The 14,445-nt window shown below is 41.8% G+C and overlaps 1 protein-coding gene across 3 annotated transcripts in view; it reads right to left on the bottom strand.

Annotated features, from left to right (window-relative positions):
* Window positions 1-5,046: 5,046 nt before the first annotated feature.
* The window catches only part of cep72 (centrosomal protein 72), a 234,410-nt gene continuing 225,011 nt past the window's right edge, over window positions 5,047-14,445 (bottom strand). For all 3 annotated transcript variants that reach the window (XM_068055509.1, XM_068055516.1, XM_068055501.1), the window contains one exon: window positions 5,047-13,258. In XM_068055509.1, coding sequence (XP_067911610.1) covers window positions 13,045-13,258 — 214 coding nt within the window. In that variant the 3' untranslated portion in view covers window positions 5,047-13,044. The remainder of the gene's footprint in view (window positions 13,259-14,445) is intronic.

Here is a 14,445-nt window from a genome sequence, read left to right as displayed (position 1 = left end):
ACCCTGGAAGGTGATGAGCTTCTTGAGTGTTGTTGGAGCTGCATTCATCCAGGCAAGTGGAGAGTATTCCATAACACTGCTGACTTGTGCTTTGTAGATGGTGGAAAGGTTTTACAGAATCAGGTGAGTCACTTGCTGCAGAATTCCCAGCCTCTGACTTGCTCCTGTAGCTACAGTATTTGCATGGCTGGTCTAGTTAAGTTTCTGGTCAATGGTGACCCTCCCCCACCCTCTCCAGGATGTTAATGGTGGGAGAATATGTTAATGTTGTTGAATGTTAAGGGGAGATGCTTAGACTCTCTTTTGTTGGAGATAGTCATTGCCTTGCAGTTGTGTGGCACGAATGTCACTTGCCACTTATGAACCCAAGCCTGAATGTTGTTCAGCTCTTGCTGCATGTGGGCATGGACTGCTTTGTTATCTGAGGAGTTGCGAATGGAACTGAACACTGCAAGTAGAGAAGGAACTTTTCCCTTGGTGGGCGGGACCCGTCCGCCGACCGAAATGTCGGTGGTAATCCCGCCGCCACCAGGCCTGGAGATCTAGTCTGGATTTTACGGTCCCCAGGACTTTAATTGGGCTTCAGGTGGAACTTCCACCTCTCTGAGGCACGAAGTCCAGCCTAATGGAGCTGCTGGTCAATCAGCGCGCCGGCAGCTCTTAGTCGCAACAGTGCCACTGGGAGCGGTGGTCACTGCTCGGACTGCAACCCAGCTTCCACAAGCAGAGGAAGGATGGCCCCAACTCGAAGGTGAGTTTTTGGGGCCTTGCTAGCAGTGATTAGTGCAGCCCCGGCAAGGCAAGTGGGGTCAATTGGGGGTCCGGGGGGGGAAGAGTGCTGGGCATTGGGGATGGTTGGGGCATCGGGGGGTGTCGCACCCCCAACCCCAGGCCGTCAGAAAGCCACCTGCTTTTGTCAGGTGGTTTTTCTCAGGCCTGGGCTGCCCAACCAGCCAAGGGTAAAGTCCCTGTGGCGGCGGGCAGAGGCCTTTAAATGGCCGTTAACTAGCCACTTAAGGGCCTTGATTGGCCTGGGGTGGGCGGGCCGGTTTCTGCTACCACCACCCCATGTAAAATGGCGGCGGAGGCGGGAGCAGGTCAGGAAGGGCCTCCTGAGCCTCCCACTCCATTTTACGCACCCCCCCACCCAACCCCACTCCTTTGGTTGGGGGTGGGGGAGCGGGGGAAGGTATAAAATTACAGCCTGTTAGTTAACATCTCCATTTCTGACCTTATGATGGAGGGAAGATCATTGATGAAGTAGCTGAAGATGGTTGGGCCTAGAACACTGCCTGAGGATCTCCTGCAGTGGTGTCCTAGGCCTGAGATGATTGGCCTCCAACAACCACAACCATCGTCCTTTCTGCTAGGCATAGCTTCAGCCAGTGAAAAGTTTTCCCTGATTCTGCTTGACTTCAATTTTACTTGGACTCCTTGGTGCTACATTTCCATCAACTGCTGCCTTGATATCAAGAGCAGTCAGTCTCTGCTCACCTCTGAAATTCAGCTCCTTTGTCCATGTCTACATCAAGGCTGAAACTGAGTGGTCCTGGCGGAAGCCAAACTGAGGATCAGAGCAGGTTATTGGTGAGTAACTGACACTTGAAAGCACTGTCGACAACACCTTCTATCACTTTGCTGATGGTTCAGAGTAGACTGATAAAGGTGGTTATTGGCTGGTTTGGATTTGTCCTTTTTGTGGATATGCCTTGGCAATTTTCCACTTTGTCAGGTAGATGCCAGCTTTATGTGTCTATAATTCAGATTTTAACTTGTGCTTAATATTGAAGGATATTCAGGCATGCCTTATAAAAAAAGTTTTCTCCATTTTCTAAAAACAAAAACAAGCCATTCAGCTCAACTGGTCCATGCTGGTGTTCATGCTACACCCACCTCCTCCATCTCACCCCATCAACATATCCTTTCTCCCTCATGATTATCTTCTGCTAAATACATCTATCTTGAACTTGTACTTTTCAGCAGGGGCACATCAGATAGCGAAGATATTTGCCAGCTCCAATCCCATTCATCAGACTTGCTCTCTGACTTCCAACAAAAGAACATTTCTTTAATCAAATATCTGTTCCCAAAGTGATGGTATAAGGCACCTTGGTTATGCGGTTATACCAATGGAAATATGGTCATACCCTGTAGATAGGTGGTAGGAGAATTGAGGGAAGGTGGGGATGTGAGAGGGAAATAATGGGATTAATGTAGGATTAGTATAAATGGGTGGTTGATGGTCATCGCAGACTCGGTGGGCCGAAGGGCCTGTTTCGGTGCTGTATGTCTATGACTCTAAAACTACCTCCTTTCCTTGTGACTATATGTGTGACATAACCTCACCATTATGATGTCATAGGGAAGCCAACAATAAAGAGGTCCTGCCAACGAATCAGAGCCCAGTATTGAAATGGTCCCACTTCTCCACAGGTCACAATATCTATTTTTAAAATGGTTACCCAGTTACCAATATGGTCAATTGTATACTCTACTCTTTATCCCAGAATAAAATACACCAAGCAGGTTTCTTTAATAAACAAAATTGTCAGTTTACTATTTAAAAAAAAAAGACATAAAGCGAATACTTTGGCCAAATAACTGCTCATTCTTGAAGAGAAAATATGATGATATGGAAAGATGTCTGTTGTCCCTTTTGGTCTGGCATCCAAGTACATGTAGACAGGTCACTGGGATCTTTTCTGGAGCAGTTCTTTTCAGGCGGTGTCGAGAATTAATCTGGCAGGTTTTTAATACAGCTTCTCAGGAGAAATGTGGCATCAAGGGTTTCAGTTATCACACTGAATACACAGAGTTTTTTTTCAGCAACAGGAGGAAAGAGATGAGTTGGGTGTTTTTTCTTGGAAGGCTGCTCTTCAACTGTCTTCAAAACACTTCACACCTCAACTGAACAGAAAACAATATCCAAACCGCAAAACAGAAAGTCAACCTCCTGACCTCCATAAATCTGGACATGTGGCTTCTCTGTAATCATCTCTCCCTAGTCCAAGGTTCCTGTTGTTTACTTATCTTAAGGCAGGTGATTTGCAGTAAAGGTTGTTTTTAGCACTCCTGATTCTTCCAGTAATTGTTTTCACAGTCCTTTCAATGACCCCAGTGACAAAAACAAAATCCAGCCTTTCTTCAGACTTCCAAATGAATCAATTTCCAGAATTTAAATGAGTTCTTAGTAACATTTATTTTAAATAGAAGCACTCTCATAATTTGTTTAGGTAAAGGGAAGGTCACGTCAGGGTGAAGGTGGGATACGCTTCACTATGGTACCCACCATTTTTTTTAAATATTTACTGTTGCCCGAAATTTATTTTCCATCCATAATCAATTCCAGGTGCCTTTGCTCACTTCCTGTTATGACTTACTCCCTGTATCACATCTTGTGATACCTAACATTTACTTGCATAACTTAATAGTTAGCCACCTCTTTCACCATTATACTTACCTTTGAATCTTCCAATTGCTAGGTGGCGCTAATATCCCAGCCACCATGCAGTCCAAGCTGCCCTCAAGCTTCGAGCAAATCCTGCAAATAGTGCAAGATTATTTTTTTTTAATACTGATTGGAAATATTTCCAAACGTCTATGCAAAGTTTACTTATACTTAAAGCTGCTCTCAACATTTAATTCCAAGTTGCAAACTCTTCGTTGGCTTTTTTTTTCTGCCTCTCGCCCCTTGAAACCACCACCGCCCCCAACCCAACCCTCAGTGTTCTCTTTTCCTCCTAATTTTTACCTTTTTCTCTTCTTGCTTATGGGATCTAGTGCCCTATCTGGTCTGCTTTTAGCTTTCATGATTCTGACATTATACGCTTCAACAAAGTACTTAAATGGCTGTATTTATATTCATTATGTCATGTCCTGAGGTCATGAAAGGGGTTGTATATAAATACAAGTCTTTCTTTTAGTGATATTCAGAGCATCCACCATCCCATATCGCATGGTACTGGCATTTCCCACTTCCAGCACTGGCAAGATGATTCCACCTGCCTTAGTGGTTGCTTACTTGGCCCTCATGGTTCTCTGACCCTTTATTTTTCTGGGCACTCATATCCAAAGTAGCATCCAATGGGCTCCAGCTGTGGGAGAGCAGTCGGTGAGGCACGACACGGGATGACAGCAGTAGAAAAGGCATGAGGTCCAGCTGTGGCAGTCAACCACGTAAAGGAAAGCAGGCTAATCTGCAGCATGGAGCACGACGGGAGGAGGTACAGTATTCAGTGGGACAGATAGGGCGGAAATAAATTCTGGGCTGATTCCTGTAATTTGTATAATCATTACCACTGCTTGGGAAGGAAAGAGGCTTAAAACAGTCAGACATTTTTAAGACGACTTTTATTTTCTTCTATGGAACATGGGGGCAACTTTGAACAAAGGTCCTCTTTGAACATCGGTGACACTTGACCAACTCACTTCTCTGAAGTGATTGCTAATCATCAGGGACCCACCCCTTCCCTCATGTGAAAAACTTACCCATTATCAAACTGGGACAAGGAGTGACATGACTCATCATAAATATTAGCTGATGGATTGCAGCCTTAATCAGCAATTAGATGTGGACCTGTTATCAAAGGATCATGAATCACATACATCAATGAGTTCCCAGATTCACTGGTTGAACATTTTAAAATTCATATTAATTACATCGAATCTGCAGCACAGAAACAGGCCATTCAACCCAACTGGTCTATGCTGGTGTTTATAAACCACATGAACCTCCACCCATCCTAATTACCTCTTCGGACCCTGCACCCATATTCCTCTATTTCCTTCTCCCTGGTATATACATCAAATGCTCCCTTAAATGCATCAAAAGTTTCAATAAAGTTGGATTCAAGGAAGAGACTGAGTGAATTCCTGACCCTTCTCTCAAAGCATCGAACATCAGAATGCAGCAGCTCAATCTCTCTCCTTGGGTTTGAGTCAAGGCTGCCAATGACACCATGGGTTGACTTGGGATGAATTAAACACTCAATAACATAAATACCATTTCAAAGCAACATTTAATTTAGATTATAAAAACATACACAGCTCACAATCAAAGAACAGTACTCATAACTTACAAAATTATATATTTCTACAAATATAAATACTTAGCAATTTAATATAAAAATGGAAACAAGTTATGAACAGTTCAGAGATTTGCCCTCCATGTTCATATATAGCTGTGTGGTTTTGTGACGTGCAAAGGTTCAATGATGACATTAACAGTCTCAAGATGAGACTCAACTATCTCATCAGCCAATCTATTACTAGAAGTATGAGGAGGCTTTGATGGATCCCAGATCAAGACAGGTATTCCTGTTATGCTTATATGGCAGCAATCATCTCCATGACATGTCAACACAGCCAGTGTTCCGAATTTGGCACTGTTGTGTTGACGGCAGAGATCAGAGAACCAGTGACAATACAAAATAATTTGCCCAGTTATTTGAAAAACTACATTCACATTTTTGTGTGTGTGTGTGTGGGGGGGGGGGGGGGGGGAAAGAGCATGGGTCTTACCCAATGCAGGCACAAGGAGCTCTGTTCAAACCCCCAGTGTAACAACCATCATGTTGGTGGGATACATGGAGCAATGAACTGAGCTTCATGGCACGAACACTCTTGTAAATGGGATATAAAACGAAAGGAAAAAGTCAAATCCCTGGAGCCTCACTTTGTAACATTCTAAAAACAACTCCAGCGACAAGACCAGTTTAAGAAAAAACTCGGGCAGATGCACCAATTATGCATTTTATATACTTGAATCATCATTTTAAACCTCATTATTGTTCCAACAAATGTATGGTAGTAGTTCCAGTGCAAGCAATTTATTCATTACAAAGGTTTGAGATTAGCCAGCTTTCCAAACATGGAATATCTGCAGTAGTAATAGTAGTTGAGATTTGCTGGTACAGTTATGGTGCTTAAAATGATTACAATACTACATAAAATCTATAAAGTAGGTACCTAGTTGGATTCATAACTGGATGGCTCTTTCAAAAAACCAGCCAGACACGATGGGCTGAATGGTTTCCTTCTAAGATTTTACGATAATATGGAGGAGCATCAAGCTAAATGCAATAATAGGATTTAACAAGGGAAAGGGAAATACTATAGTTTTTAGATACTCCAAACCAATAATATGATGCACATTTTAATTATCGCCATCAGGTTTGGTACTGTTACTTTAATATGATAGGACGGATCACTTGAGTTTAAATTGATTCAAATTGATTTTATAGTATTCCAATATAGATAAGGCAAAGAATGAATGACAAAGTGCCACAGCTGACTACAATCCATTAACCCACAATCTTCAGTGCACAGAGGCTGACCCAATTCAACTGATTTTTTGGAACTTGATAAAGGCAGAGGTGCACATTAGCACGAGATGGTCAAGTGAATTGGCTCTGCGCCAATGGGGGTGCTATATGAGTTTCAGTTTATCATTAGAGAAAGAAATTATGAAAAATGAATTGAAAAGGAATGGGGAATGCAGGCGAGAGATGGGCCCAATTAAAGTTGTCTTGGAAGACTCAACACTGCTATGAGTAGGGAGAAAGTGAAGAGGAACAGAAAATATTTAGGGAGGACAGCAGATCTCTGAAGCAAACAAAGCACCTTAGCCTTAAGAGACTTGAGTTGAGACAAAAAAACGTCCATGAGGTGAAATAACCCATAATATATTACATGTAGTACTAAAACTGAATGTAAAGACAAGTCAAATTGCCTCAAACAGTTGTGAATGGATCAAATTAATCAGATTTGTAATTGGGTCTGCCTTATAGGCCTGTGAAATTTATAATCGTTAGTAAATCAGAGCTATGCCTCTGTATGAATAACAGTCAGGCCACTGGAGTTTTACCCTTGAATAGAAACAGTTAATCTACTAACTATGATTCAACATTTAAAAGAGACTCCTAAAAGCTACTGTACTGCAAATTCCTTGAAACCGGAATCTGCTCCCCCACAGAATCTCTATGCAGAAACCCACATTATTTTCATAACACTGAAAAGCAAACATTATAGATCCTTCACCCTGACACATACTTTACGTCAATACCCTTACATCATTGCAGCTTTTGACAAATCAACCAACAGAAGAATTCATTAAATAAACACATTTTGAATTTGAATTCAATAAATATAGCTACTTCCAAAGTCAATTGGCCAGGTGGAAGCTTGCTGAAAAAAAAAAGGCATTTCTTAATATACTGAAATTGTATCCAATCCAGGGCTTGACATATAGCACCTGCAACAAGTAGACAACAGCAATAATTTATCTGTATCACCAGATCAGAATGTTTCATAGTGTGTCCAAAGGCAGCTCCAAGACATTGTTTTTTAATCCCTCTGCAGCAGTAACTAGTTCATTGTCACTCAGTCCCAACATATGCATCAGCTCTCAGAAAATTGGTTTCAATGACAGATGCACAATTAAATTTGAAATATTCCACCTTGGGATGCCTTTCCTGCCCTGGATTCACACGAGAATAACAGCTTGCTTGCATCTTTGGAAATGATCTTATCGTGCCCATTTTAATTGTCATTAGGTAGTTGAGTGCTGGATTTAGAATTAAACATTCAAAGGTTTCAGAGTCTAGAGTCTGTACTTCTTGCTCTGGAGGTACACGTTTTGTCATATTGAATAAGGGCTAGTTTTTGTCAGCATTGCTTTCCACTTGATAAACGTAACAGAGGAACATGGTATACAAGACAGAGCAAGAGGAGGTGACAGGATAGATTTTTGTTGGATGAAGGTATCAAGGGATATGGAGCAAAGGTGGATAAATGGAGTTGAGACACAGATCAGTCATGATCTGACTGAAATGAATCTCTCCAATATTAAATACTAACCTAATATCTAATGTGGATCCATGCAGCCTATTGCTGATATTCCCATATCCAATTGCAGAATAATAGCACCCAACCTAAGAGAGGTTTACCAGATGTCCAATAAACAAATTATCACAAGGATAGTTCCCAAGAGATGATAACACTTATTTTAATCTTGCGGAAATAAAAGTTGTCATTATTTAAAGGCACTATCCACTACACTCCCACTCCAAAACAGGAAAGGGGAATAAAGGGATAAGAGGAATGGTCACCGTGCCTTCAGCTGCTTAGGCTCCAAGCTCTGGAATTCCCTCCCCAAACATCTCTGCCTCTCTCTCCTTTAAGACACTCTTTAAAAACATATCTGTGACCAAGATTTGATCACCTATTCTTATATCTCAATGTGGCTTAGGGCTGAATCTTGTTTGATAATGTTCCTGGTGAAGCAGCTTGGGACTACATTGTATAAGTACAAGATGTTGTTGCTCATATAAGAACAGGGTGGCCATGTGGGATTAAGGACTATTGTTCTTTGGGGCATCAACACCAACATGGACTGGTTGGGTTGAAAGGCCTGTTTCCGTGTTGCAAATTTCACAATTTTCCTTTAATCAACTACAATATATTTCAGCTAGTTCTAGATGTATGAAGGCTGAACGGAAACTACAAAATAGCATAGACTTTCTCGCAAAGGGAAAATGGAGCAGGGCGGCACAGTGGTTAGCAGTTCAGTTCTGGGTAGTGCCTGTGCGGAGTTCTCCCTGTGACCGCGTGGGTTTCCGCCGGGTGCTCTGGTTTCCTCCCACAGCCAAAAGACTTGCAGATTGATAGGTAAATTGGCCATTGTAAGTTGCCCCTAGTGTAGGTAGGTGGTAGGAGAATGGTGGGGATATGGTAGGATTAGTATAAATGGGTGGTTGTTGGTCGGCACAGACTCGGTGGGCCAAAGGGCCTGTTTTAGTGCTGTATCTCTAAAATAAAAATAAAAAATAAATAAATAAAATGGAAGCTTTCCTGTCATTATCATTTCCTTCCCTAGAAAAATGACCTGGATGAGGGTATAGAAGGGTGGGTTAGTAAATTTGCAGATGACACGAAGGTCGGTGGAGTTGTGGATAGTGCCGAAGGATGTTGTAGGTTACAGAGGGACATAGATAGGCTGCAAAGCTGGGATGAGAGATGGCAAATGGAGTTTAATGTGGAAAAGTGTGAGGTGATTCACTTTGAAAGGAGTAACAGGAATGCAGACTACTGGGCTAATGGGAAGATTCTTGGTAGTGTAGATGAACAGAGAGATCTTGGTGTCCAGGTACATAAATACCTGAAAGTTGCCACCCAGGTTAATAGGGCTGTTAAGAAGGCATATGGTGTGTTAGCTTTTATTAGTAGGGGGATCGAGTTTCGGAGCCACGAGGTTATGCTGCAGCTGTAAAAAACTCTGGTGCGGCCGCACCTGGACTATTGCGTGCAGTTCTGGTCACCGCATTATAGGAAGGATGTGGAAGCTTTGGAAAGGGTGCAGAGGAGATTTACTAGGATGTTGCCTGGTATGGAGGGAAGGTCTTACGAGGAAAGGCTGAGGGACTTGAGGTTGTTTTCGTTAGAGAGAAGGAGGAGGAGAGGTGACTGAACAGAGACATATAAGATAATCAGAGGGTTAGATAGGGTGGATAGTGAGTGAGAGTCTATTTCCCCGGATGGTGATGACAAACACGAGGGGACATAGCTTTAAGTTGAGAGGTGATAGATATAGGACAGATGTTAGAGGTAGTTTCTTTACTCAGAGAGTAGTAGGGGCGTGGAACGCCCTGCCTGCAACTGTAGGGCATTTAAGTGGTCATTGGATAGACATATGGATGAAAATGGAATAGTGTAGGTCAGATGGTTTCACAGGTCGGCGCAACATCGAGGGCCGAAGGGCCTGTACTGCGCTGTAATGTTCTATGTAAAAAGCCATTTGCAGTTTTGAAAATGTTGAGAGCACTGCAGCAATTGTCAGAGTTGGCACCATCTGGTACATGCTTGAGTACAGTGAGGTTTTTAGGATTTATAGGTCATCCCCTGACCAGGGTTTTTTTTTCTGCAAGCTATTATTATTCTCTACACTATCCATCATACTCATTTGCGAGCTTGGTAAATGCACTGGCTTCTGTCAAAGGCACATTATAACTGGTCACTGAGAACTGGATGAGAACAGCAGAGGACGAGTTTTCAGTTTCTCCCTACCTCTTGAGCAGTTTTTGACTTGTGTGTGCATAAACCATGACAGCATATGATAGCTATGGCCTATCCTTCAGTGCTGCACTGCCATTGTCTCCCTCACATTGAAGTCAGCTCACTTGCATACAGAAAGGATGAAAGCAAATAAAACAAAGATTAATAACAATGCAGGACAAACTTAACTGGTGGGTTGCAGTTTCTTTTCCTTAATTTTCCCCTGACTTTTGACTTGCTGTCATAGGAAAGTGGTGAGTTAGCCAGAAACTTTGATAGGAAGGTTGTATGATAGCTGGAAGCTCCCCGATAGAAAGGCAACAACAGCATGCTAGAAAGCTCCTATACGAAGTTTATATAAGTTAACTGAAAGCTCCTAAAGGATGATAATGAGTTAGCTAGAAGTTCTGATAGAAAGGTTGCATGAGTTAGGTAGGAAGTTGCAAAGAGTTAGCTGAAGAGCTCCTATAGGAAGGCGATGAGTTAGCTAGAAGATCCCCTATAGGAAGGCGATGAGTTAGCTAGAAGATCCTAAAGGAAGATGAGAGTTAGTTAGAGAACTCCTATAGGAGTGTGATAAGATTTAACTAGAAACTCCTAAAGGAAGGTGATGAGTCAACTGGAAGCTCCTGTAAGATGATGAGTTAGCTAGAAGCTCCTACAGGAAGGTTCTATGAGTCAGGTAGAAAGGTCCTTAGTTAACTGGAAGGTGCCTACAACAACAACTACTTAAATTTATATAGCACCTTTAACATGATAAAACATCCCAAGGCGCTTCACAGGAGCATTATAAAACAAATTCTGTCACTTAGTCACATAAGGAGATATTAGGGCAGATGACCAAAAGCTTGGTCAAACAGGTAGGTTTTAAGGAGTGCCTTATAGGAGGAAAGCAAGGTAGAGAGGCAGAGAGGTGTAGGGAGGAAATTTCAGGGTTTAGGCCTTAGGCAACTGAAGGCACAGCCACCAATGGTGGAGCAATTAAAATCAGGGATGCTCAATAGGCCAGAATTAACTGAGCACAGGTACCTTGAAGGGTTGTGAGGCTTGAGATTACAGAGATAGGGAGGGGCAAGGCCATGGAGGGACTTGAAAACAAGGATGAGAATTTTAAAATCAAGACATGGCTTGACTGGGAGCCAACGTAGGTCAGCAAGCAAGGGTGGATAGGTGAATGGGACTTAGTGCAAGTTAAGACATGGGCAACAAAGTTTAAGATGACCTCAAGTTTACGGAGAGTGGAATGTGGGAGATCAGCCAGGAATGTGTTAGAATAGTCAAGTCTAAAGGTAATGAACACATGAATGAGGGTTTCAAGAGCAGGTGAGTTGAGCTGGGGTGAAGTCACAGAGGTGGAAATAGGTAGTCTTCGTGATCGTGCTAATATATGGTCAGAAGCTCAACTCGGGGTCAAATGTGACACCAAGGTTGCAAACAGTAGTTTAATCACAGACTGTTGTCAGGGAGAGGGTTGGAGTTGGCAGCTAGAGAACGGACTTTGGAGCAGGGAAACAATGGCTTCAGTCTTCCCAATATTTAATTGGAGGAAATTTCTGTTCATCCAGTACTGGATGTTGGATAAGCAGTCTGATAATTTAACAGTGTAGCAGTCGAGAGGGGAAAGTGATGAGTTAGGTGAAAGCTCCTGTAGGAAGGGGATGAGTTAGCTAGGAGCTGCAATAGCCCTTATAAAGGTTATAGGAGCAGGACATAAATAGGGAGCTCCTAAAGGAAGGAAGTGGGAACCATTTATTTGTCTGTTTACAAACATAAACCCCCAGTGTTTAGTTTCTAAGTGGCTTTGTCAGAGGCCTGGAAACAGAGGCTGAGTCATCTGCTGTTGGCTGTGGACAGCACATGGAAAAAAGAGACCACTATGAAGAGGGAGTCTCATCTCAAAGGTACAAGAACAGTAGACATCTGCTTTATAGTTAGAATGTACAACAAAAGATTCTCAAACTGCCTGCACCCCTCAGTCCCATTGTAATATTAATGCAAATCATCGTTTCCTCGCTTTTCTTAAAGAATTTCTCCATACAGTTGCATAATTATATGAAGCATGCTGACATTTCTACGTGGATAAAAACCACCACCAGCCTAATGCAGATGAATACCCATATTTACATTATATTAAAAACATTCATTGAATTGTAAAGTAAAAACATTTTATCTTGCACTTCAAGACACAGAAGGGTTCACTCCACATTGTGCAATATTAGTAGCAAATTCTTAATGCTCATTTATTTTAAAAGGGTTAACACCTTTTGTTAAAATAGCAAAGGATTTTAATAAATGTTGTAATATTACTAATGCCATACTTCAATTACTAGTTCTAGAGTCAAATGTGCAGGCTGCGCAGGATGAAAGCAATGTAATATTAATATGTAGAGTGAAACCAAATATAGAGAAAGTTGGTTGATAAGATTTCAAACTATTTTTATATTTAGTGAGCCACTGGCAGCCCAGACTGAGAGGTTGAATATACGCAAGGATGTATATTCTAAGCATTCGAAATGATCGGAGCAGTAATACAAGCTGCTTCTGGAGGACGGCCTTGAAATTTTGGGACACTTAAGAGTATTTTGATGAGCACTTGAAACACCATAGCATACAAGGCTTTGGGGCCAAGTGCTGGAAAATGGGATTTGAATAGATAGGTGCTTGATGGCTGGCACAGACACGATGGGCCAAAGGGCCTGTTTCTGTACTGTAGAACTCTGTAACTCTATGTAGAGGGGAAACTTGCAGAAGGTACAAGAATTGAGAAATTACAAAGCTCTGAATCAGACCAGAACCCTCGTTAAATTAATTAAATATTGTTAAATCTCTATCTTTGGTACACAGATTGTAGACACGTTTGACACATCTCTGGCTATGCATTACTAAACTTTGTATTGATGGAAGGAGTGGTGCTTTTAGTAAACCACATAGCATCACACAGGGCTCTTTGTAATTTGTTTCCTGTAAGTCATTTCCATTTTTTTGGGGTTTCCATCAACGTTTTTGATGTTCTAACTCTACGAGGCTTTTAATATCTCTGCCTGATGGCGTGTTGCCAGATGCTGTCACAGTCGTGTTGTGTAGGGGCTGCTCCATGGATTTCTTGAGCTGAAGGTAGCTCCAGTGTAATTGGTCCACTTCTGCTTTGTGTCGGGCTCGTGTTTCATTCAGCTCCCTCAGCAAGTGTTCGTTTGTGCATACCAGTGCCCTGAAATTAAGACAGCAATTGGTGCTTTGGCTTTGCTTTAATATTAAAAATAAATCCCGAGTGCTGGCAATCAGTAGCTCATAGGTTGCAAACACTACAGATCTTTCAGTATTGCTTTAACATTTTTATAATAGATATCCACATTTTTTGGTTTTGAGATAAATATCAGTAGAAGGAAACTAAGCATTGCACATCCACAATTACTGCACTGAATTCAAGTCTCAAAAATAACTCTGGAACTGAAAAATTGGCTGTAGAAGACTAAAACAAAGAACATGTAGGACACCACTTCAAGCTACCATTTACAGTGCGATTGTGTTATTATGTCAGGTTGCTTAGACACAGCCAAACAATAACAGATTTTTATAATCCTGTTGAACCCACATCTATGCAATCCTGATACCAGCAAATTCCTAGCAATGTAATGACGTGCAAAAATCCCCGATTTGTTCCTTACATAGTAAATAATGGTGGTGTCAAATTTTGTTATACAAAAACCTGGATATACCTCATTTTACCCTTCTGATTTGTTGCCTATAACAGACCTTAACTATTTATTCAATATAATTTACACATTCACCCTTAGCTTATATGAAGCCAATTTAGTTTAACATTTATATTGAGCAATATTCCTCAGCATTTAGGGTAAATAAAATGTATGTAATGTACTAGTTAATCTGCAGACAATAAAAGCACATCTTTATTCCTGAAACTGTTCCTCTGCTTTCTTTCCCCCTCATTCATTTTGTCAATTTCACTTTCTGTTTGTCTTCCACCTTTTCCCCCTCTCTATATGATTCGCACACCTTTCACCGTAGTCTCTCTCTCTGGCTTGCCAACTTGTTCTTTCTGGATCTCAATTGCTTTTCCCCCTTCTTCTACACCTCTCCCAATATCTCTGCTTCTTTATTAATTTACTCATTTTCTATCTCCAATTTTCAAGACAAATTGCTTGAAGATAGCAGCCAAAGTATTGGAAGTGGGCACTAGCATTAGGAGGGAGAAGGTGGTGTGGAGGCTGTTGTAACATGTGCAGTTGAGAAAGAAACTTGGGGGTGGAAATCAGGCTCAGTTGAGGGAAGGAAGTAGGCAGTTGATGCCTTGAATTACAGCAAATAGAAGGAGCCACAGCCTCAGAAGGTGGAAGGGGGTGGGGGAGGTGTGCTGGCCCTTGAGAACATTGTGGC

The sequence above is a fragment of the Heterodontus francisci genome, chromosome 2 (assembly GCF_036365525.1).
Source record: "Heterodontus francisci isolate sHetFra1 chromosome 2, sHetFra1.hap1, whole genome shotgun sequence".
Lineage (NCBI taxonomy): Eukaryota > Metazoa > Chordata > Chondrichthyes > Heterodontiformes > Heterodontidae > Heterodontus > Heterodontus francisci.
This window is presented reverse-complemented; position numbering and strand designations above follow the sequence as displayed.